Source organism: Drosophila teissieri, chromosome 2R, assembly GCF_016746235.2.
Source record: "Drosophila teissieri strain GT53w chromosome 2R, Prin_Dtei_1.1, whole genome shotgun sequence".
Taxonomy (NCBI): domain Eukaryota; kingdom Metazoa; phylum Arthropoda; class Insecta; order Diptera; family Drosophilidae; genus Drosophila; species Drosophila teissieri.
Genome location: NC_053030.1, coordinates 10603943 through 10628982, shown reverse-complemented (window position 1 = coordinate 10628982; position 25040 = coordinate 10603943). Strand labels below are relative to the sequence as shown.

General features: G+C 45.8%; 3 protein-coding genes across 3 annotated transcripts; 1 reads left to right on the top strand and 2 right to left on the bottom strand.

The window, feature by feature from the left end:
- The first annotated feature begins 1121 nt into the window (after nt 1-1121).
- Nucleotides 1122-25040, top strand: LOC122612681 (nephrin). Its single transcript, XM_043786449.1, has 12 exons — nt 1122-1682; nt 19020-19547; nt 19674-19844; nt 19924-20214; nt 20403-20702; nt 20832-21122; nt 21182-21484; nt 21542-21826; nt 21888-22169; nt 22263-23065; nt 23132-23536; nt 23757-25040. The coding sequence occupies exons 1-12, from the start codon at nt 1643-1645 to the stop codon at nt 23763-23765; spliced, it is 3708 nt and encodes a 1235-aa protein (XP_043642384.1). The 5' UTR covers nt 1122-1642; the 3' UTR covers nt 23766-25040.
- LOC122612680 lies at nt 6245-6717 on the bottom strand. Its single transcript, XM_043786448.1, has 2 exons — nt 6649-6717; nt 6245-6579 (listed from the first exon to the last, which is right to left on the bottom strand). The coding sequence occupies exons 1-2, from the start codon at nt 6715-6717 to the stop codon at nt 6289-6291; spliced, it is 360 nt and encodes a 119-aa protein (XP_043642383.1). The 3' UTR covers nt 6245-6288.
- LOC122612419 lies at nt 7178-7623 on the bottom strand. Its single transcript, XM_043786024.1, has 2 exons — nt 7561-7623; nt 7178-7483 (listed from the first exon to the last, which is right to left on the bottom strand). The coding sequence occupies exons 1-2, from the start codon at nt 7621-7623 to the stop codon at nt 7190-7192; spliced, it is 357 nt and encodes a 118-aa protein (XP_043641959.1). The 3' UTR covers nt 7178-7189.

Sequence of the window (25040 nt, the reverse complement as noted above, 5' to 3'; positions counted from 1 at the left end):
CAATTTCTGCTGGGGTAACACCAATCGAAATTCGAATTTCCCAAGTGCCGAACTCTCCACTTCGACTTTCAATGTTTAACTTGTTGTCGATGACCTGTTAACATTTTGTCCAAGTGGCAAAATTTAAACCGAGTTTCATTAAATTCACCCAAAACTGACTGACCAAAGATGGGCATTTATAGTATCTCTCGATTCGAGACTTAACTGGATTATGAGCTGTTTGAGTGTGATTTCGCACTGCCCCATAACTTCTGATAGCCACAGTAAGTAATCCGGAATCTCGGTCAATTCATTTCCTATTACTCAAATATTTCAGCCGGCATCAACTTTTTCTAATTCATCTCATTGCTGGCACATTCACTTAAGTCGAAAACTTCTGGGATATATATTTTTGTTTGGCTGGCTGTTCAATGAAGTTTGCGCCTCACACCCGCAGCTCTTGAAATACTTTTACTTTCATAACCAAAAGCCCAACACTCGAGACAACAACAAACACTTCGACAAAGTTTGAAGCCCACCCTCAAATATTATCTTAAAGTCCAACTTATACGACTCTGCTAAACGCAGCTCGTATACAAAACTCTAATACAGCTCTTATACGCCCTACCTCTTCTACACTGCTTTCAGCTTCGAAATGGTGCTTATACAGCTCTTATACGCATGCGAATATAATATACGTGGGGGCGCCACTCGAGCGCACTCTTCGAAATCACATTCAGCCATATAGAATAGCGTATACGGTTGTATCCTTATAAGAGTGCTTCTGCAGGATTAGCAGAGTCACAAACCGCTCTGGCGCCGAAGCAGTGAAAGCTGCGAGAGAAAGGACGAGTATTTCACGAATGATTGGGAAAAACGATGTCGCGTTGGTCTAAAAGATACGAGTGCGGGCTGCAAAACGCCAAATGGTTTTAGATACCAGGCATGTACATAGGAAAATTGTAAAATAAATATAGAAAAGTAACTGAAGCTGGACTGCAATTTTTAGCTTGATTAAACAAGTTTTTATTTCTAAAATATATTTTGATTATTTAGAATAATACAAATATAAGACCTGTGCTAGTATAAGTCATATGTTGTATCTTATACGTCTGCCCTAGCGGTGACATGAACCTGTTACTGTGTTTATGCCCCAAGTATTAATGTATAAGTTCGATGGCAACGTTTTGAAGTGGGTTCCCATGTTCGAGTTCGCTTCAATCTCCTGTGAGCCGCGCTTGGACCTGCCAGCTACAAGATACAGATACTTTGCGTTTAGTCTTGGTCGGTCTGCGCGTGGTCTCTGTTGACAAACATTGGTGTGGCTCCCTGTAGCGAGTTTATAGTTCAAAGTTATTGCGCCGAAACATACGAAAATATTACGAAAACATATTAGTGGCGAGCAACTAAATAAATAATTAAATACTTGATGGATACTTATTAAGTCGCAGACAGTTCGCATACACTGCCAGTGAGAAATAAGTGCTTGGGAAATATGTTCTGCAAAATGCCTTGCAAAGTGCGGCCAAGCCTAGAATTGGCTGGAGTTTGTTACTAACCCGAAAGATACAAAACACAACAATCTGTAAACAAGTTAAAGTGAGTGAGTGAGTGAGTGTGTCGCAAGCCAACAACAAATTCCAACGATCAAGCAACCTACAAGATGCAGTTTTGGATAACTCTGACATTTGCCGTGCTCTTGGGTGAGTTATCGTCGAAAAGTAAAAATGGAAAACATATGAGCCGCCGCATTCGAATCCAAATCCGAATCCGAATGTAGCTCATAGATGACCGCTTGCAAAATGTCTGCGGCAAAAGTTCATGACATTTTGCGCCCGGGCCAACAGACACAAGCACACAGAAGGAAGATGAGACTCCAGTGGCAGTCGTATCTTTCCATATGAAATGTGGTGTGGGATTTGGGGGGGAATGGTATGGCAGTATGGCTTTATGTCTAGATACTCCTTTGTCTGCTGGCTGGCTGCTTGGTTTTTGCCAGCGATTTTTAGTTTGTTTGCCGTTGACATTTAAACACTTGTTTTTTCGCTTACCCAGTCAACGGCAACTGCGGCGGTTGCTGCTGCTGCTGCGGTTTTTGCCTCACAACAAATAGATGTAGAGAATAATTTTCTTGCCACAGCCAAGTGTTGCTTTAACACACGGGTCGCCCACCAAACGCCACAAGCCCTCCCTTTGGCCATCCAGCCATCCAGCCATATAGCCACCCAGTTAGCGAGCTACCAAGCTTTTACATGCAAAAAGTTTTTCGTATAAATTTTTTCACAGTTTCAGTTATTTTCCTCAACAATTTCTGCAGCCTCAACTTTTATTTTTTCCGCCTGCTTCGGCTGCTGTTTATTTGATTTATGCGACATAATTCAGGCGAACTTTGTGGCACACATAATTTAATTTTTGCCATCACTTCGTGGTGGGAAGTAAGTTGCAGAATGGAAAGGTGAGGAGACCAAACCGAACCGAACCCAACCGGACCGGCACTTTAACTGACAAACATTGTTTCCTTTGCTTTTTAATTATTTTTACCTCCACTACGGGGATGACAAAGTTGGCGCTTTTGTCTCGCATAGTTTGAGTTTTATTGTCAGTATTTGTTCGTCTGTTAATTGAATACTATTTGCATTTCAAATTTGTATGAAGTTAAAAGTTCCCATTTGAAATTCGTGCACAAGGCGAGTGCTAATTGCGGAGTGTTAAGAGTCTACGTTGCATTCAACGGCTGTATCTTTCAACTGCCTGTATCTGTATCTGTATCTGTTTGTTTTTTATTAATGCTACATGACGAATTTATTAGTATGCATTCAAAATTCTTCATTAGCGCATTGTAAATTCGGGAAGGAGAATCATCAGCGGCGCTAAGACAAGATTCAATGATTGTTTTATGAAGCGAGATATATTAGTGTATGTTACCAAATATATGTTTGGATTAGTTAAGAACTCAAAGCTTATATACTCTTTTCTTACGCAATCAAAAACGACGAAAATTCATTCCTAAATTTATTGTTAGTCCTTAAGTATCTCATCGACATACCCACACATGGTGGTCTTTAGTTTTTTGCTATTTTGAAATTTGCTCTTCAGGTAAATCGTTCCTTAATCGATTCTCATGTATATAATAAAAGGAAAAAAGTATTATAATATCGTATGGATTAGTTAAGAAGTTCTTTATTTATTTAGCTCGAAGAGTTGAAAAGCAAGCAATTTAAACCAGTTTAATGGAGTCGAGAATGAAGCTATTTAGAGTAGACTATTTAATCGAAGATAAGCATTATTATCTTGGATGTTCCGATGCAGCAGGACCAATCTATTATTGAGCATTAAAAATGTTTGATTGTCGAGCTGTGAAGTGGCGGATTGAACCACAAATCATATGAAAAGTGCTCATGACCAAGCGATAAGTGACTTTATGATATAAAATGGTGTTCCTTCAATTGTGCGTGACAACAGTAGTTAACGATTTAAGCCGCTTAAATGGCCATAATTCCCTAGCCATAGTTAGCAATTTCTTTGCAGGCAGCCAACTTCCTTGTGGCATTATTAGCACCTGCTCCTTGATGAGCTCGCATATACAGAAAAGGCAGGATACAAATGTGTGTGGCGAGCCTACAAGGTTTTGCGTCGAAAATGAATACAGACCATGCTGCAAAAGGCAAAAGAGCGCCAAGAAACCGCCGGCCAAAAGGCAAAAAAATAATAAAAAAAATATAAAAAGGGAAGCGAAGTTGGCAAGCTGCTAAAAGACGAAACACACCTGCCCGGGCACACTCCAAAAATTTTCATTCACCAAGCTACGAAATTAGTTTTATGCCCGCACATATCCACACCGTTTTTTCCTCGCTTCTTTTTGCGGCACAACTGGAAAATTGAGGATGTGGTTTGGGGCGCCGGAGGAGAGTGCGGAATTCACAAATCTCTTTTACCCACATTGGGCTCGTAGTCGCAGAGATATCCGAGTATACGTCCATATGTACTGCCAGCTTTATAATCCGCAGACGATTTACATAGGCAAATTGAATTAAGGCTGCAAAACCTCGGCAAACAGTGTGGACTTAAAACCCGATTTGGCCTAATGCCGCAGCTAAAAGCGACTTGTGTTAGCACACAACTTTTCAGCATAAATCCTTCACCGGCACACTGAATCGTAGTGCATTGAACCTACTTGGGCCTAAGCCCAGGCTAATCGCTTGCCCAACTACTGCCACTCGGCCAGCACATAGTGAGCACAGAGCCACTTGCTCTGATTAAAAGCGGCTAAAAAGCGGCAAAAAAGCACGCAGCAAGGAGTTAAAAAATGAGTGCAAATTATATGACGAACGGGTTATGGGTTGCCTCGGGTTGGGTTGCGTACGAGCACTATAAGCCATAAAGAGCAAATGATGTTGGTACTAGCCTACATAAGGCAGCTCTTCAAGTTGCTAACTGACCGCATTTGGCTCTGCTTCCAGACAGAACAGAGCAGAACGTAGAGCCAGTGTGATGTATGTGCTTCATTTGGACGGATTCCAAGCTATCCTCAGGCCCAAGAGCTCACCTTGTCTAGGGGGGTTGCCCCTTCATATTTTTCGCCTTGCAAAGGGGCAGGGAATTGAACTCCAAAACATGCAGAATTATCCAGTTGATAAGCTTAAAGGCCTTAAAAAGTATTTTGAAAATTCATCTTCATAAATAATTCGTTTTGGTCTCAGTTCTTATTACTTTCCTTGGATATACCCCATGCAGCCTGGGTTGCACCTAAAAAACGCTCGCAGCTTTTTCCCATGGAAATTGCATTCCTTGCCGGGATGCACACCTATACATCAGCCAGCATCTGCATCTGCATCGAAATGTGCCGCATAATTACAACCCCGTTCGTAACTTCTCATTTGCGAACAGCTTTTTCCTCTTTCCGCCTCGGACTTTGTCCCTGGATTTCCACCCATCTGCTGCTGGATCACAAAATGCTGGTCATTTGTTTTTATGTAAATACAAAATGTGCTGGCGTCTTGCTGTTGCTAAGTTGGCTTATGCACAACTCGCACTCCACAAGCTGAGTTCTTCCTGAAGCAGTATTTATTTTTCGGTTGGTGTAAACATTTCTATTTGGGCTGGCAGTTTTTGGTCAAAAGCGCAAAACATGTTCCCTATTATTTTTTGCGCAAATTCACTTCCGCCGCCAGAGCGAAAATGAGCAACCGAAAAGCAGCAGAAAATTGCTCGCAACTTCTTTTCTCCTCCTCTGGCTGCTTGGCTGGCTCACTGGCTGGCTAGTAGAACATTTTCTTTTGTGCAGTAAAAATAAATAAGAGTTTATGAAAATTTGCCAAAGAGCATCAGCGACCAAAAAACAGAACAAGAACAAAGTGTGTTGGACTCGAGTGGAGTGGAATGGAGTGGAGTGGAGTGGCTTTTCCTGTACCATCATCATGGCCTGATAACCATTGTAGCCGAAAAGAGCCAGAATGCTAAAAAGATAAAAAGCTAAAAAGCTGCCCATTTAAAAGGCGTTGACACTCCCCGCCAATTCGAATACCCCCCACCATCCCCCACCATCCCCATCCACCCGCTGGAAATTCGTGCTAACGAGTTGTCGTTGTTTGCTTTGCTCGACTGAAGAGTCGGTTGGGTCTTCAATAGGCCCGTGTTCCGCAAGTAAGCCCCACTTTCCCTCCCATCTTTGTGCTAAATTGAACCAATTTTTTATTGCTCTTCCTCTGGAAGGTTTTCCTAGGCTTTTCCTATGTTTTTGTTTTCTACAAACATATTCTGTTTTTATGGTGCTGCTGTTGCTGCTGCTGCTTTTTTTCGCCGCACTTTGCACGTCAAGTGAGTGAAAACTCAGAGCCGGAGAATGCGATTTCCACCATAAGAGTGTGAGTGCGAATGCGCTTTCAAAGCTCGGCTGCTGTCTATTCATGCGTGCCACACATCGACAGGGGGTGGTGGGTGGTTCTGAGGGTGGTGCTGCGTCGGTGGTGCAGGGCACCCCACATGCCACTCGTGTATCTACACACTTGGCGAAGAGCACACGGATTCCTATGGATGAGCCGCGCTCAAGTAATTGATATTGTTGTTCCACACGCTCATGTCGGATAATAATCGTTGCTTATCATAGCGTTGCTAATTCTGATTTTAGGGCCAATGGTGATTAGATATTATGCGTGTGATTACTTGATCGCTTTCAGGCGTCAGCCATGCCTCTGAATAATTTGATTTCATTGATATGTGCTTCGCTTTGATGAAAAGCTTAAATAGAGTAGCAAAAACAAATGAGTTCGAAACGAGACTAATTTATTAAAAACATGTAAAGATGTTACTTTACAAATTAAACTGCCGTTTCAAGCACTGGAACACCAGGTAACCGAGCTCACACTTGTTGGGATGGGAGAGTGTGAGGCACGGCTTCACCTTTATGCCATACTTATCATAGTTCTCCGGTGTGATATTTAGTACATTCAAATCAATATTAGTCACCACACCATTGGCAATTATATCAAGTTTTTCCATTTGGCAATGGTAAAAACACTTCACCCGACTGCTGTGCGGAAAGTTCTCGAAGTAATCTTCGGTTATTCCCAGTTTCTTAGCACATTCTTTTCCTACAGATTCCTGTGAAAAGCATCAAAATCACATACAAATTCGTTAAAATTCTAAGCCCTTAGAAATGGGAATACTTACGAATATATGAATCTGCGAAGCGACAGACGCCACTAGAACCACTAGAACCAAGCCGATGAATACTTTCATTTTGACTAATACCTATCAGGATTTGGCAACTGCTTTTATACCTTCTCTGAATGAGTTATGGCATAAGTGGCTGATATTATTAACAATTTTAATTTTTCTTATCTAGTCTTAATTTACATTTTCACACTAATTTTAGCTTTTGCAAATAAGTATATTTGTATGTACTTTTTGTTTTGTGCAAACATCTTTTCGGTAGAAAAGTCAAGACGCTCGTCTTTTAGCTGCATTTGCCAACAGAATTCATAGGTCAGCATTGCTATATCTATCATATCTCTCATATGAAGCTCTTCTGAAAAATAAGGAGTCCAAGAGGTTCATGATTGGATTCTCTTGACTGCAAAGTTCTATAACTACTTCCTTACTTGTAGCTCACATTTTGTAATCTTATAGTATTCGTATTTTCATGTTGTATATTCAATATATTGAATCAAATCATATTTAATAAGACATATATATACATTTATACAATATTTTACAATTTTGCATACTTGTCATTCAGGCACTGGAATACCAAATAGCCGAGCTCACATTTGTGCGGATTCGTTAGCGTCAGGCACGACTTGACCATCCTGCCGAACTTGTCGTAGTTTTCCTGTGTGATATTGAGAACGGACACGTCGAAGGGGTTGACCACTCCGTTGGCAATTATTTCTAGCTTTTCCATCTGACAGGCGTAGTAGCACTTCACTCGAATGTTGGTTGGATTGTTCTTGAGGAGGTATGGTGTAATGCCTCCTTTCTTTGCGCACTCATTTTCCAAATGTTTCTAAGGGACATCATAGATATTCAAAGTGCCAAGTTCTTAGTTGCAGAAATTAGCAGAAATTAAGTAGGAATACTTACGAATATTGCGGGGAACGCAGGACCCACGGCCATCAGGAAAACGAATGCCACTAATACTTTCATCTTGGCAATTGGTGATGATCACAGCAGAATCGATTGCTTTTAAGCCATTTTGGGACGGGTTCTTGCATAAGTGGGTTTTATTATTCTTCTCTGCGCCGTCGAATTATGCACTTTCCACACTCTTTTCTCATTAAGTAGTGATTTATGGCTTAGCATTATGATAAATATGCCTTGTTTTCTTGTTTATAGGATAGGTGAGCCCATTAAAAGTTGTGTACATGAAGTGGGGCGGATTCCTAGTATCTAATATAAAGCAGTTGACCAGTTCCTGCTAATCTGGATGAGGTAGTGTCGCCATGTACTGCTTATTTACCATATCCCATAGTCAGCTCGTGCCCATCGCACTTGGCTCTCCATCGAGAAGTGGGTGTGCGTAAGGTGTCGGTGGCACCTACCACGTCGACGTCTCGCACAAGCTGCTACTCCTACATCATCCTACACGGGCACCCCGCCCCCCTTGCCAACCAGTCTTGGCCGGGAGATTATGGAGCTGGCGATGGAGCTGGGGATGCAGATGGAGATGGAGATGCAGATGCAGATGGAGCCGAGGTTGCGGTGTCTGGGCCTGTTGGCTGTTTTCTGTTTTCCGCTGGCGAACTGTTGACTGCCAGCTTGCCACTTCACTCACGGCGGTGCTGGTGGTGCAGGGGATGGGGCATGGCGGATGGTGGGTGGTGCTGGTGGCGCTGGTGGTTGGTGGATATGTGTACAGACGGGTTTCCATTGCATTTTCGGTCATTATTCAACGTCATTGCAGTTTGCTGCTGCGGTGGCAGCTTCAATGATGCATAATTTGTAGCGTTATATAAATGCAAACTGTGTTGATATTTTTTATGCTAATTGCATGCAAGTAAAACTTACACACACACACAGTCAGCTCCCTGTAATTACATGAGTCCGGGCGAAAAAAGAAAGTTGACAGTTAGGTGGCGTCAACGGCAGGTAGCAAACAAGTTGCAACTGCAACAGCAACAGCAGCAGCAGAAACAGCAATTGTTGTCGCTCCTTATGACGCGACAGTAACGAGCAAACAAATATACAAACATATGTACTTGTACACACACTTGTACGAGTATACTCGTATACACATGTGCGCAGTTAGGTGTTTGTATCTGATATATGCAATTATGCATGACGGGCTCTTTCAGATCTCGAAAAAGATACAGTCGCCCCGGAGCAGGTATAAAAAGATATAAAAAGATATTGGGTTAAAGATGTATAACGTGCGAAGTTAAAGCTTTTCTCCATTGAAACTGTGCAGAAATAACTGTTGTGACTATTCGCGATCAAATTTACAGGCGAACGAGGCCACGAGGCAAGGCGCCCTCGATCTAATCTTATATATAACTTCCTCTCTAGCAAATTCTATTTATAATCTTAAGATTACTGCCAAAGAACTGGCTCACCAAAACAAAAAAGAATTATTTTATTACTCATTGCAAACGGTGCAGAAGTCAGTTTAGCTTAATGCAACTCAAGAAGCCTATTGAATAGGATTATCCACAGAAGAAATCCAAACTATTTAAACATGACTGTAGCTCATCAAACCTATACCATCTCTATAAGAAACTATAAGTCTCCTTTATGCCCCTCGGTAAGCCTATTGAGACAGATTGACCACCAAAGCGGGCTACTTACACTTACCAATTACTGTTTTATTACGGATAAGAAGCAAATCAATTTAGCCATAAATTCCCGCTTGCCAACCAGCGATTTATGGGGATGAGTAAATAATTGGCATATAACGCCGCCTGGTTATTAATAAAGTTTAGCGTAAGCTGACGGCCAGCGTATTGCCAATGTCATAAAAAGCACTGCCATAGAAAATGCCAGGCGAATTACACGAAATTACACTGGGAGCTAAACTTACACTGGAGATGGAGAAGATGGCGGGCAATGGAAAAATGCATCTGAAGCGCTTTCAATAAATTATCCCAGCCGAGTGGGAACACTCGATGGGCAATTGAATATGCGATTTCTATGGTCATTAATCTCGTGCATCGCAGCGATACGCCGACTGCTAAACAGCTCCTCTAAACTCGATTGCCAATTTGACTATGCAAATAGTGGCTGGAGTTGAATGCTCCGTGTTTTGTGACTTGCTCCGCAAGTGCTGCCAATTAACCAGCCCTACACATCGCAGCTGTGTGTGTGTGTCTCTGACTGACTGACTGAATGACTGATTGTGTGTGTGTTTGGCTATGTGGGATATGTGCGGTTATATGTCTGCGAATCGATATTTACTCAATTAATTTATAACTTCCGCCAGCAGAGACAGAGATGGCAAGCCACAGGCAGCGGCAGAGCGACAGCGATTTTTCATTCATGAAAAAAGGCAGCGAACTGATGAAGCTCCTCCGCTGATGTCGCTGGCTGTCAGCGGGTTTTTCAGGCCGACTTGCCCGCTCTCCGCTGCACAGGAAGCAATCATCGTGCTACAAGTCATATTAACTTACGCTGGGCGCACAAAAAATAAGTATATACCCATCTGGAGGTTGTTGGTACAAAAAAAAACACAGAGGAGTGGAGCGGAGAGAGGAGAGGGTCCAGAATCACGGCAAAAACAGAAGCAGCAGATGGGAGCTGAGAGTTGGTAACTGGCAACTGGGAATTGGTAACTGGGAAGATGGGGTTGGATGTGGACCCGATCCGGTCAGCATATGTTGTCCGGCCAGTTTGCGCATGCGAAAGTTGCACTCGAAACTATCAATGAAGGAGGACCCAAGTCCCCGAGTCCGAACCGGACCTGTTTTCCCCTCGAAGTGGCCCCTCTCCTCGGGGGATAGGGGCTACCAGTCGAAAATGCGAGCAGGTGCACCACTTACCCACACTGGCGCACATTTCATAATGATGGATGGCCAACACAGACACAGGCACAAACACATAGGCGCGCCTAAGCCGGTTTTGTTTTTCATTTTTTCATCTGTTTTCGAACAGCGTCAGTTGTTTGTATCTTTTTGTTGTGTTCGAGTTTGAGTTTTTTCTCTTATTATTTCTCGTGTTGCCTCAATTAAACTGCCAGGGACGTGGTCGAAAACCCACAAGAGTGTACGGTAACTTTTGGCCCAACCAAAAAATGAAAAAAAATGGAAAAAAAATGAGACACAAAACGCAGCGAGATACTCGTGAAAACTGAATTAATAATGGGACGCGTCAATGTGAGAATTATATCAATTTCCAGTCGCAAATGCCGGGAGTGAAAAGTTAATATTTAGCACTAACGAACTTTTCATGCAGTCCCCTCGAAAAGGATGATTGATGGTTTAGATGCGAGTTAATAGAATGACAATAACCCAGAAGCCGTATGAGTGATGAGGGTGTGGGAACGCCAAATTGCTGGATTGGACAGGATGTTTTTGTACAGATAACACGGAAAAATACAAAGTATCTGCAAGATACTCAGAAATGGTTATCATATCGAGTTATTTTTGGGTTTGATGGGCAGCTAGGATAATAGAGATGGAATTAAAGTCAACTACTGATACGGACATCCATAAGTGGGACTATTCCCCTATTTACAGGTTTTGTGCGCCAGAATTCCGAAGCTGCTCAAGTAATCAGCTTGTCCCAATTGCTGGCGCTCTTAGATCTCTTAAGTGTTATTACCCATAGCTGGCGGCGTTTTTGATTCGGTTTGATTCGCTTTGATTCGACTCCACGGCGGTGTTAATTTTGACAAATGAACATTTTGGTTGCTGGGCATGTAGAGCATGGGGCATGGAGCATAAGGCCAGCTTATCTATAATTTACATGTTCTGACTAAACTGGGACTCCACACAAAGCACCACGTTGCGTTGTCTCTGCTTAATTACGGCCCACAGAGTTGGCCTTTTGCGATGCCTTTGTCTTGGCCTCAAACTAATCAGCTCGCAGCCATTAATCTGGCATCTGGCCACAGTGTCTTGTTTCGATGCAGCGGTATCTCGATTATCTAACTTTCAAGAGGGAATTTGTAGTCTGTCGTCTGACGGAACGTTATGCTCGGGCAGTTTTTCAAAACGCCGCCAGATAACTCGAATTTCTGGCTTTTGAGTGACGATTGACTGCCTGAGTAGTTCTGTGTTTTTTGTGCCTTTTTTTTGGTGGACTCATTAGGAGAGTGCGAAATAAAAATGGGTTTTATGCCCCGCCATTAACAATTTGTGTTGGCTTTCAAATGGGCATCGCTGACAATTGCAGCGATGTCGGACTTTAGAGGTTGGCCCGCATCTGTTCGCACGCTGCCTACATAAATCTCGAAAAGTTAATGAACGCATCCTTGAAAAAACAAGCGTATTCGTCGTATTTGCCAACGTTTTGCCCGCAATCAGCGGACCATTAAGTTTTATAAAAACAAATGGGTGAGCACACGGTCGGTCTCTCAGTCAATGGCAAAGTTTTCAGCTGCATACATAAATACAATTAACAAATGCTAACAAAAACACGAAGAAAGGTTTAAGCCTGGTCCAAAGTGTGCGGGTGCGAAAACAAATGGCGTAAAATACGATCGCCTGTGTGTATTGATTATATTTGCAAAAATATTTTTTTCCAAAAGAGGAAATGGTAATTTTCTTTAAAAAAGCCATCAAACTATAGCATATGCGAACCAAAATCGCAATTTCCGATGTATGAGTTTATGGAGCTTATAACTTTACGTTTTAATTTGCATAGCTTTGAATTCATTGCTGTTGTTTGATTTGAATATATGTTCTTAAATTTCGGACTTAGCGGTTTTCAAGTTTTATTTTTAATTTGTAACATTTCCAAACATTCAATAGAATGCTGTATTTGCGTATTTTTAGCTGGCATTTACATAGTTATGAATCCGCTTTGTCGGTTTCCGTTCGAATAGCGCACTGAATTTTTAATCAACATTTTTTTTTAGAGGTTTCATAATGCCGATGGAGTTGACTAAACTAATTTTGTCTCACAAACAAAGTTCGGAGCTTCAATAAAAACGGCAAAAATATGTTGTTTGACCTTTTGGCGCGACAGGCCCGACAAGCCAACTCAAGTCAGCCAATGTACCGCTCGGGGCCCCTGGCTGCAGACATTATAATTATGCAGCTTACAGCTGCCACATGCACGGGGGCATGGATACTGTACTATGGAGGAGGGGGCAAGGGGTGTGCAATCGACTCCGGGACTTGGCATTTGAGCCAAGCGACAAGTGCAGCCGTCGTCGATCGCCGTCGTTGGCCAATTCAGTGCGGCATTAAACTAAGCCGTTTCCAAGCCAAGCAAGCCGTCGAAGCCAGGTGCGTGCCTTGGGTTCGCAAATGCCCAGACACAGACAGATCCGACTCTAACTCCGACTCTGACTTGGCCATACCCATACCGACAGACCTGACTCTGCTCCAGCTAAATTTAAATTCAGTTTAATATGCGCCGCGAACGGAGAGGCAAAAGCCCACGTCTTTTGTGGCCTTTGTAGAGCCATTCATGTGGCGGCTGCCATTCATAAGCCCGTAGTTTTCTCATATGTATATGCCAGGTATAATATCTCTGTTACCTGTTCACAGCACGTAGGTTGTGTCGACGGCTCTCTTAGTTAGTTTTGCCCCTCTTGAACTGGTTTCGCCTTTGATTGCTTTATGAGTCTATTGCTGGACCGTTTTTTACTGCCTCTGCTGGCCAGCTAGATTTTGTTTGTTCCAATAGCCACTCGTCGACTTGCAGACCCTCGTGGCTCCCAAGAGTGCGTGAAACTTTTCCAGGATATGGGGGAGTGGAGGAAAAAAATTAATTTTCAAGGCAGCAAAAGTTTAACCATTTGCAGGAAATCACCGCACCGAGTTTTACGATTCTACTAAATAATATTCCCTGCATATCTTAGGGAAGAGCTCGCCTTGGCTTTCCCTTTCGTGCCATTTCCTCAGGCCAAATTATTTGATACACTGAGATGCTAGGTGCTGCAAGGGGGATTTTATGATTTTCAATTTATGAGTAATAAAATTCGTAAATATTTTTTGTTGCTGTCTCAGCTTTGTGGGTGTTCAAAACCTCTAACCCACGCAAATGGCCGTTGACAAAACTGGTTGGACAAGGCGGATTGACAACCGGAGTGGCTTACAGTCATAAAATCATCAAATCTATTACTGTTCTGTGTCCCTATGTTTTTATTAGTCGACGTTGAGAAAAATTGAATTTTATTCTTCCCGCCTCACCGAATTGGTTTAGTGTCCACAAAGGCTTTTATAGTATTTAATTCGTTATGTTTCCTCGTTTTTTGATGGCCCAAAAAAGTGGATATACGCTTTTACTAAAGCCATATATTGTGCGGGCAGCACTTTAATTTTGCATTCTAGCTGACATTCCTGACAAATTCCCGACTTACTATAAATCCAGATATTCGCATCCAAACTGACCAGCCCGCAAAATACTTTCAATTTCGCATGCAAAAAGTTTACTCTTGCGGTTTAGCAAAAATTCTCCAAAATATTCGATGGCATAGCTGAAAAAATAGTTGACACAACCGAGTGCGGGGGTGGGGGGAGGGGGCAACATTTTTGTATTAATTAACGAAAGATGAAAGTCCCGAAACGGGAGGGTCTTCACTTGAGATGAGAGTCGGGGTCACCACCATCGACATCTCCATGCTATCCCCCAGTTTGTGTTCATCTAAAATGCTCATGAAGCAGAAAATAATTAATGTTAATGCCTTCAAATGGAAACGGAATCGGTGTGGCCTCTTGGACGCTCTAATTTGTGCAGACCGCAGAGTTCATAGCAAATTAGTTGATTAGTTTAACGTCGATGGGGCCGAATGGGTCCGAGTTGCCGGCATTTGGCATTTGATATTGGCCAGACCGAGCGGGTCGCATTTGTTCAGCTGCAAATTTTATAATTCAATCAGTGCTCAAACACACACTGGGCAGCCAGACAGAGACTTGGTAATGCGGCAATTTGAGATCAGGATGCTGCCTGGATGGGAGCATGGGCGGGGCACCACAATAAACAAACAAACATTTCGAGGTCGTTAAGGCTCCTTGATCTCCAGCCCCAGCCCCTCATCCCCATTCCCATTCCCGCCCACCATCAGCATCTGAATCACACTCACACTCACACTCCCGATTCGCGTGATTCAAATGCGTTTTATTGTGAATTTATTAAGCGTGCCCAGGGCGCACATTAAATGCCTGGTCGTCGGTTGACACTCGAGTGAGGGTATGCGGGTTGCCGGCGATGATTAAGGCGGTTCTGGGTCAGCAATAAACTTGGCCATAAGCGGAGGATCCAAGCCACCGAAATTTGGAGTTTCAGCCAGATGGAGATAGTAACTGGCTTACCGCTTACCACTGAAGGCAGCGAGAAGAGTATTTCGTTTTGAGATTAAGATCTTTGGACGAAATTCATCCTAAATTTTTGTTCTTCCGATTCTGAACAAGCATTCCACTCTTCATCACAATTTCATGAAAACTCTCTCCAGCCTCTCCATCTGGCTTATATCACCATGAGCACAGACAGAAAATCAGAGTGGCTAAAAACCGCTTAAGTGTCGGCTGAAAATCGGATAGGCTCACATTTTAGCCAAGTTGTAAGTCGCTTTGGCTTCGTAACTCAGCCCAGAGCACATGTGGAGAATAATTGTTATGGCCGTGCCGAAATCCTTTCCCTTGCCATTTAAAACAATTCGAAACACTTTGCCGGCGCTTAACATGGCTGACAACAAATTTGACACACCAAAGCCGCTTTAATCAATATAATAAAAGACATTTGTTCACTTGCAAAGCAGTCGGCGAAACCAGCGAAAGGAGAAAAAAATTGGTTAACAGGCGCAGATAAAGTACACAAAACGCGAACAAAAAATTTAATTAAATTTATAACGCAAAGCCGCAAAACCCAGAGTGGAGATTTATGTGCCCGTTAATTTTGTCAAAGCGAGTAGATGCCGGCTAAGTGTCCTGCCGGCTAAAAGGAGTGTGCACACACACAACCACACCGCCACCACCAACACGACAACAACAACAACAAGAACAACAAGCAGTGGCATGAGAAGGCCAAAAGCAACAGCAAACGAACGAGAAAAAACCTCACCGGATTTCCTGTGATATGCCACAATATTTTCCATTAACGCGCTGGAGTTACCAGAAACTGGCAGCGTGAGCGAATAAACTGGAAACTGGTCTCGATAAGGAAAGCGAGTGAACAGGAAAAAAACGCACACACGCAGGAAAAAAGGAGCGAAAGAGGAAAAACAAAGGGCCAAATGTGCGTTCGTCCAGGCCACTTCACTTAACTCTGGCTAGCTGGGCCCTCGATTCTGGATTGTGTCTCTAGGCCTCACCGCCTCACAGCCTCTCAAACTCACCATCACCATCAGCATCGGCATCAGCATCTCACCCTTTGCGACAGTTGCCGGCTTTGTATGAGTTAATGACTTGTAGATAGTTTAACTTACAAAGCAGCCAGCAGGCCATCTAGGCCCGATGCTCAAGTCGATGGCCAACACGAATGGCAGTGGGCTAAAGCGGGCTAAAACGGGCCGGGACCTTCGAGTGCGATTGCGTTGCGTTGCGTTGCGTTGCGTTGCGTTGCGTTGGCCATTAGTGCGACATCCGGCGTTGCGCTTCGCTTGGCTCTGCCACACGTAGCAACTCACGATAGAGATGCGCGAAGCTCACATTGAAAGCATAGGTTTTGGATCTTTGGCAACTAAACTACTAGCTAAGTACAAAAAATGTTTCGCATGTGACAACCAAGATAAGCCTTTTCCTTTCAAAACGAGTGCCTAACTCAGAAGAGTCCTGCGAAAGGGAAAACGAATTGCAGCCAATGAAAGCCATGAAAGCCAAATGCAGCCCTCACTTAGTAGTAATTCAGGCATCTCTGGGCCGGCGTCCTGCCAGGACCTCCGAGCTCGAAAACTATTAGCAGGCTTTTGAGGCCAATGCAGGCCAGCATACTCACTTAGCTTGCGGGCAGAAATCGACTTTGGCATAGGCTCAGCCGCAGGCACATAGGCAAATCCGCAGGGGAAGTGCTCCTTGGAACCCTCATATCGACATCGTCATCACCATCGTCATCATCATGGTCATCATGGTCATCGAGTATGGACGTACGCTTTGCGGTTAAGCAGTTAGTTTAGTTTGCGTACAATTTGTGGGACCAGTTGACAATTACAGCTGCGCCCCTGGGCACCCAAACTTCCCGGCGACTTGGCCACTAACCACTGGCCAGAACGACGGATGGCTGGCTGACTGGATGGCTGGCTGCCTGGATAGCTGGCTGGTTGGTTTGGAAACCCATGAATGAAATGCTAAACCGGTTGGGCCTCTCGGCCTGCTGCTCATCTTTCATTTACTTTGCACTTACTTCACTCACTCAGTCGAGTGTGTGTTTCGTAGTCTTCCTCCTTTTAGTTTGCTGGCTGCTTCTTTGCTTCCTACTGTCACACTTCAAGGATTTCTTTGTTGGCCATCCTGGCCTGCATATGTGTGACAATTACCCTCTGTGCGAGTGTATTGTGTGTGTTTCTTGGTGCCAGCGGGGTGGCTTTCCTGCCGCCGCGTCTCGCCGCCCTCTTGGCCATAAAACCCACAGTGTCGTAGCCATATAACCATCTACCATATAGCCGTCTTCCCATTTTGCCGTCTTCCTCCCGTAATGACACTAAATGAGTTGTATGCAAGTTGCAGCGGGCTGTGGGTCTCAGTTTTCTCTGTTTCTCTGTTTTTGTCGTCATTGTCAGTGCAAAAACCTGTCAAGTTGCGCTGTTTTTTGTTGCCTCTTTTTTTCTTTTTTACTTTTTTTTATTTTGGTTAATTGCCGCAGGAAATGTTCTGGCAGTGGCGAGTTGGTCAACTGTCGCTTGGCTTAATTGCTTGAACTTTAACCGGCTGAAATGGCAGCGCATGCAAATGGAGGCGCCCTCAAAAGCGAATGACTAACTTTGCCACTCGGTGGGTGGGTGGCCAGTGGCCACATTTCCGTTTCGACCCATTTCATATCCGCTCCTCTTCTGCTGTTTCAAGACCATCTTGTCCGCTGTCTTCCCAGACAAATAATCAATTAATCCGCCGACGGAGACGCGTTTGTTTTGTTTATTTGACCAACCATTTGTGGCCGTTTCACGATTCACGGTTCACGCAGCGCACAGTGGCACCGAAACCAGTTTAATTGAGCAATGTTCGCTGAAATAAATTAATTATAAATTAAACTTGTTTCGATATGAAGGGGAGGGGAATTAAGAATGTTATTAGAGATTTTCGCTTGATAAATGGCCAATTCATTAGGCGAAGCTGGGCGGGAATTATCTATCGCCGTCAAGGCGACAGTTGTCTTTAGCTGGGTAATTTATAAGAGCTCTCGATCGGCGAATGATTAATGGCGCATTATTTGCCAGCAGGTTATTATAGTATAAAATCGTATCTGCATAATCTCTCATTTAATTGCCCGATCGGAGCAGCTCAAAATGGACTTTCTCTGGCACCCACACATCACTTACGATCCCATTTCCCACTGTGCGTGAGTTGTCAATGCTTTTACGAGTGTATACCTATGTAGATTGCCCTAATGCTGATTAGGTCGACAACATATAGACACACACACACTAGATATATGTATATAGATATATGCGAGTGAGTAGGCCGATCAATTTGGTATCGAACGTGGCCCGGTCGTTTTTCCTAAGACATTTTAATGCTAATGAGCCGCAAGCCGTAGACCTACTTTGGCCTAGGTGTGGGCCGCTCCAGCGTCAAACAGCCTGGCGGAGAACAGAAGAGACCGATGGAGCTGGACGGACAGACAGATAGATACATATAACTACATCCCATGTCTCAATGACAGCCTGAGAGTTGGGCTCCCTGGCCGCGACTGGCACATGTGAGCCAGCGGAAAGGAAACAACTCGGAATCGAATCGAATCGAACTGAACTCAAATCGGTGGGGGTAAAAGAAACAGAAAAAAAGAAGTTGTACCAAATTAGTGCGATGTGACTGAGCGACGTCGACGGGGCTTACGCTTAAGTAATGTGTGTTTTATGTGTGGGCCGTAAAACTGGGTAACCGTGGCCATCTGACTCCGTATCCGACTCCGACTCTGACTCTGAATCTGAATCTGACTCTGGCTTCGATTCCGATTCGCACTGAGGGCCTGTCAGGTCGACAGCCAACATCCATGTCGATTCGATGCCAATTGAACTGTTCCCATTGGCGATGCACTTGGCAAACTACGTGCGCAAATGTCGAACGTGCCGATTAACCATGCGAATTTCCCTTCCATCTCGTTTGGCTTTACACGGAGAAAAAACCCTTGTATTTACCCATCGAAGTAGCTAGTAATTTATGTGAAACACAAAATAAAGAGCCCGCTGCTAACGTATATAATTTAAGTAGTTATAGTTTACTGTTCAAAACTAGCTCCCTTCTTGGCATTACTTACCCATGTAACAATGTGTTTTCCTCTCTGTACAGCTACCACCATCTGCCACGTAATGGCCGCAGTTACGGCTCCCACTCCGGGCGCCCAGGTGGCAGCCCCACCTGTGCAAAAGTTTCACCTGACGCCCCACGATCTGCAGATACTCGAGGGCACCGACACCCTCCTGCGCTGCGAGGTGGCCAACCGAGCGGGAAAAGTCCAGTGGACCAAGGATGGCTTTGCGCTGGGATTCTCGGCGGTGATTCCCGGATTCCCGCGCTACTCGGTGCTGGTGGATGCCAAACAGAATGCCTACAATCTGCAGATCAAGAACGCCACGCTCGAGGACGATGCCGAATACCAGTGCCAGGTGGGTCCGGCTGCTGGTAACCCGGCCATTCGCGCCAATGCCAAGCTGAGCATAGTGGCTGCTCCGAGCAGCATCGTCATCGAGGGCTATGCCCGGAATGCCCGCGTGGAGGTGGAGGAGCGCCAGAACCTCACGCTGCACTGCATCGCCGAGAACGCCAATCCGGCGGCGGAGATAGTCTGGTTCCAGGGCGAGGTTCCAGTTTCGACAGGTGAGTTCAAGTTCTAAAATCCTATAGCATACCTATATTTATGAAAATACAAACTTATAAGGCATTTAACCTTTTAATAAATATCAAATTGATGACCTACTTTGTGGCTATTTTCTCGCCGTGTAGCCCCCATCGTGACGGTGAATCAAACTGCCCCGAAGCGATTCACAACCAGCTCCACCTTGCACCTGCAGCCGCGCGCCGAAGACGACTACAAGGAGTTCTCCTGCGAGGCGCGTCACAAGGCCCTGCCCCCCGATGTGCCGATGCGCGCCCAGGTGCAGCTCTCCGTGCTCTGTAAGTGCCTGCCGGATGGTCCTTTGTGTGTGCCAGCGGAGTTCCTAATCCCTACTCCCCACTCCCTACCACCTCACAGATCCGCCCGGCGCTCCGTTCTTTGAGGGCTACAGCCAGGGTGAGACCCTGCATCGCGGCCAGGATGTGCAGATCGCCTGTCGCAGCCGCGGCGGCAATCCCCCAGCCCAGTTGACCTGGTACCGCAACGGCGTGGCCATCAGTTCGCCACAACGCACCTCGGGCCGTCTGTCGGAGAACGTTTACAAGTTCGCCGCCGCCGCCGAGGACAATGGCGCTAATTTGGTGTGCGAGGCCAAGAATCTGCTGGCGACCACTCCCCTGCGCGCCGAACTCAATCTGACTGTCTTGTGTAAGTTTTCCTGCCACAGCCATATTTACTTTTACGGGGATTATCCAGATAACAAGTCTAGTTAGGAACACAGAACTTGTGCATTGCAGCTCTATATTACTTGATTTCTAGGCCCATGGGCATATGACATATGCTGTTTATAACTTTCCAAAGTGACATGCTTAATGTTTAAAACAATCCATCAACAGATGCGCCCAAGGATGTCTACCTGAGCGGCGCCACCCAGGCCAAGGTCGGCGATTCCGTGCAACTGAGCTGCGTGACAGCGCCCTCGAATCCACAGGCCAGGATCAGCTGGTCCATAAACGGCAGGCCGCTGGACAACAGCACCTACAAGACCACCAGCAGCTCCGACGGCGGCTGGGTCAGCAGTTCCAACATCAGCTTGACCATCGATTCCCAGAGCAGGACCTTCATCGCCGTCTGCCACGCCCTCAACACGGAACTCACGCAGAATGTGGTGGGATCACACACCGTGAATGTGCTTTGTAAGTTTTTTTTTTCGAAGACCAACCCCAGTTAACTGAAATGAGATCTTATCGGGAAACCATTTCAGCAGCACTTGAGCGATGTAATTAAATTATAATTTCATTATTGTTGCTTCACCCCCGTTTCAGACCCCCCCTCGTCGCCCCTGCTGACGGGCTATAACGATGGTGATATCCTTATCTCCGGATCGATTCTGAAACTGCAGTGCAGCTCTGCGGGCGGCAATCCGCCACCGACTTTGCAGTGGTACAAGAACGACAAGATCATCAATGCTCCCTCCAAGCTGGTGGACAGTAAAATCACCTCCGAGCTCTCGCTTCTGGTGAACGCCTCTGATAACAACGCCATATACAAGTGCAAGGTGCAGAATGCAGCCATTGACATACCGCTCTTCGCCACCAAAACTTTGGGAGTTCACTGTAAGTAGGGGTTATCTTCCACTAGGAATACGTATCTAAAGGGCCATTCCCCATCACAGTTCCCCCCGAAACGGTCAAGATCAGCGTGGTGCCCAAGAACCTGGTGCCTGGCATTCGCGCCAAGCTGGTCTGTGACTCCAGCTCCAGTAATCCGCCGGCGAAGATCAGCTGGTGGAAGGACGGCATTCCCGTCGAGGGTCTCAACTTGGCCAACAGGCCCGGCCTCTGGGGCGGTTCGGTGTCCACGCTGGAGATGAACGTCAACATAACCCAGGACCTGGACGGCATTGTCTACACCTGCCAGAGCCACAACGAGGTGCTGCAGCGCAGTGTCCACGAAACCATCAGCTTAGATATACTTTGTAAGCAAAGCTGAGAGTTTATTTCTTGCTGGAGGTCAACTAACCTTAATCCCCCAGATCCGCCCAAGTTCGAGACGCCGCCGAGCACCACCTTCGTGGGCGTTGAGGGAGCGCCGTTCCACGTGGAGCTGCTGGCCAGCGGAAACCCCATGGTAATTAGCTACACCTGGACCAAGGACGGCCTGCCCATTAGCAGCAACAGTCTGAGCGGGCAGCGTTTGATCTCCGACGGACCCCGTCTCAATATCAGTCGTCTGAGTCGCAACGATGCGGGCGTCTACATCTGCGAGGCGCTCAACAGCCAGGGCACCGCGCTGCTGGAGATCCAAGTGGCCGTGGAATGTGAGTACTAACTCTAATGGTGACCCCTGAAACTGGAGCTGACGACTCTCTCAATTCGTAGATGCCCCCACAATCACGGCGGTGAGCGAGGGGCGCAGTTTCGTGGCCGGCGAACCGGCGGTCTTGGCCTGCCACATTCAGGCCCGCCCGCTAGAGGCCGCCCATGTGCGCTGGTCCCGCGACGGCTACGATCTGGCCACGCGCACCATTTCCAGCTTCGAGAACGGCACCGCCCTGCTGCAGATCGCCAGCGTGGAGCGCAGTGACATTGGCAACTTCACCTGCATCGTGGACAACCAAAGAGGAGCTCCCGCCGCGCAAAACGTGCTCCTGGTGGTGCAAAGTAAGTGGATTGATTTACCCCGCCCTAATTATGAGTTTTAAAAATAAACAAAAAACTGTTTTACTAATTATGATGTATTGTGTAACCTTTTAGCTGCCCCTGAAATCGACCACTCGCCCGCCTTCACGCGCTATGCCGCCCGCTTGGGAGTCCGTGCCCAGCTGATCTGCAGATCTCTGGCCTCGCCGCAGCCCAGTTTCATCTGGCGCCGACATGGCAAGGACCTCAAGATGCAGCGGCGCAACAAGTTCAAGAGTGTGGAGCGCCAGGTGGATGCCCTCAACTTCGAGTCAGCCCTGCTGATCGAGAACACCTCGCCGGATGACTACGGTCAGTACGAGTGCGTGGTGCGCAATGCCCTGGGACAGGCGAGTACCACCCTGGAGTTCAGCAAGCCCTCCCGCCCGGATGCTCCTCAGCAGCTGAGGGTGGGCAACGTCAGTGACACGGGAGTGGATCTGAACTGGACGCCCGGCTTCGATGGCGGCATGCAGACCTACTTCCGGCTGCGGCTCAAGCAGCAGGGCGAGGACAAGTACAAGTACGTGGACGCCAAGCCCGGACATCAGAATATATCCCTCGATGGCCTGAAGCCGGGAGCCACCTACTACTTCTCCGTGATGGCGGCCAACGAGGCGGGCGGCAGCAAATTCATGCCCGACATCAAGCTGACCCTCAGCAAGGGCTCCCAGCCGCACTCGGCGGAGTACACCGAAAAGGACGAGCTGCCCAATGTGATGATCATTGGCATCACCTCAGCAGCCATGGTTCTCCTGGTTCTGAACGCTGCTCTGGTGGCCTGGTTCGTCATCCGCCGGCAGAACAAATCCCAGAGCGAGGCGGAGCCCAGCAACGATGATGTGTACTCCAAGGATGACAGTCAATCCGTCTACAAGGTAAGAGACTCGCTCGATTAACCCACTAATCAGATCTAACCAGGTGCATTCCGAAATCCTAACCAGCTGCCCATCACTGCTTTGCAGGCGGATGTCCAGAAGAAGGCAGCCGCCTCCACCTATCTAGTGGAGAACGTTGACATCATCCAGTCGACGGCGTATCCGCCGAAGTACCAGGAGAGCTCCATGTGCACCCCGCCGTATCCGCTCTGCAACCCGGACTTCACCCGCACCCTGCCGAATCCCAAGCGGCACAGCCAGCGCAACAGTGCCACGGGCATGATCGAGGGCATGCAGATGCGCTCCAAGGACGATCACATGCTGATCTCCAACGGACTGTACATACCATCGCCCTCGCCCGCCTCCTCCCTGGTCATCAAGGGCAGCTACATATCCTCGCCGTCGCCAGCGCCGCCTGCAGATGGATCGTACTTCAACATGAGCGACAAATACATGTCCTATCCGCCGGTGGTAAGTTGAAAAGCCAATAGCAAGTTTCTATAGATCCCCACCTTATTTTTGGGATAATTATAACGAGCTATTTCGAAATGTATGCTGCTAGCCATAATGATCCAGATCAATCCCGAGATTTTCCCACTCCCCAATCATTAACAGCTTGTTAGAAACAACCTGTATTTATCGCATTTCTAACAACCTCTCCACCTTTGCGCTTCTTTCCTCTCATCCGCAGACTTACTAAGCCGAGCTGAGCGTCAATGACAGCTAGAAACTACCCAACCCAGCCAAATCCAGCTAGACTGATTGACATACATCATTCATTCATACGTAATCACCATCGGAGACACGAAACACGAAGCACACAGAACTTGACTGTCATTTCGTTAGGATTGGATGTCGTTGGCTGTTGGCCGTTGCTGTTGGTTTTATTGAATGTTTTACTTTTATTTTATGCTTGTAATTATTACTATATGACGTTGATTATTACGGAGCGCAAATGGAGAAACCATGTTGAGTGTGTTTTGAGAAAAGACATTTGCATGCGGCGCTCGAAGGCTGTGATAAGTACCTGTGCCCAAAGCTCTGGAGACGTTGGCACCACCGCAACTCGCAGATGGAAACACGCAGGCCAACCGTCTGCCACAAGACCAATCCCCAAACCCAACCCATCTGGTATTTGGGATATTGGTCTGGCCACGGGGCAGGTGCGCAACCCGTTCTACAGAAATGCCTGCCCTCCACCCACTTTTAGTCGACCACAACCTGAACCCGAACATCGGCAGAAGCAGCAGCATTTTAGTAGACACCACAAAAAGAAAAAAAAGAAAGAAAAAACAAAAAAAAGGATGGAAGGAGGAGGGGAATCGAACGAACAACAGAACACTCTCAAAATATTAATTCGTAGTAAGGTCACTCGGTATTAAGTAGTAGGAATTACGCATTTTAGCATTACGCATTTAGCATAAATATATTGCGAGTCAGTCGAGTCGTGGCTCATTCTCATTAGCAGTTGTTCATGTTTAAGCTATAGGACATACCAATATTTATCAACATACGTACTAAATGCATAAACATAACATAAATGAATATATATACACACACACACACACACCAGGCCCCCAAAAAGCGTAAGCGTTTGACTCTCAACGAAGAACGGATCGATTTGAAATCACCAAACGAATGTCGACGACTTCAATTACATACGAGTACGAGTATATGGATATTTTTAAGTGTGACTTTTGCTAGAGCTAGGGAAAAGTATATTCGAAATACATATTTACAGCATTCAGCGACATTCTTTTTATCATGCATGACAATAATTATATACATGGTAAAGAAGTTGATGCATGCACGCGAGAGCGCCAAAAATTATGCTAAAGATCTATAAAATCTATAAATACAAATTCAATAAAAATGTTAATTATAACTTAGACTCCAGCTCCAACTGCATTTGCATTTGCATTTGCACTTGGATTTGGATTAGAGAAGAACGCAGAAGCGAGCTAAGTATGTGTGT

Coding starts and splice junctions, on each gene's coding strand:
- LOC122612680 (XM_043786448.1), bottom strand. CDS start 6,717: ATGAAAGTATTCATCGGCTTGGTTCTAGTGGTTCTAGTGGCGTCTGTC. Junction 6,580..6,648: donor CTTCGCAGATTCATATATTC/GTAAGTATTCCC, acceptor TGCTTTTCACAG/GAATCTGTAGGAAAAGAATG.
- LOC122612419 (XM_043786024.1), bottom strand. CDS start 7,623: ATGAAAGTATTAGTGGCATTCGTTTTCCTGATGGCCGTGGGTCCTGCG. Junction 7,484..7,560: donor CTGCGTTCCCCGCAATATTC/GTAAGTATTCCT, acceptor GATGTCCCTTAG/AAACATTTGGAAAATGAGTG.
- LOC122612681 (XM_043786449.1), top strand. CDS start 1,643: ATGCAGTTTTGGATAACTCTGACATTTGCCGTGCTCTTGG. Junction 19,548..19,673: donor CGAGGTTCCAGTTTCGACAG/GTGAGTTCAAGT, acceptor CTCGCCGTGTAG/CCCCCATCGTGACGGTGAAT. Junction 21,123..21,181: donor CAAAACTTTGGGAGTTCACT/GTAAGTAGGGGT, acceptor TCCCCATCACAG/TTCCCCCCGAAACGGTCAAG.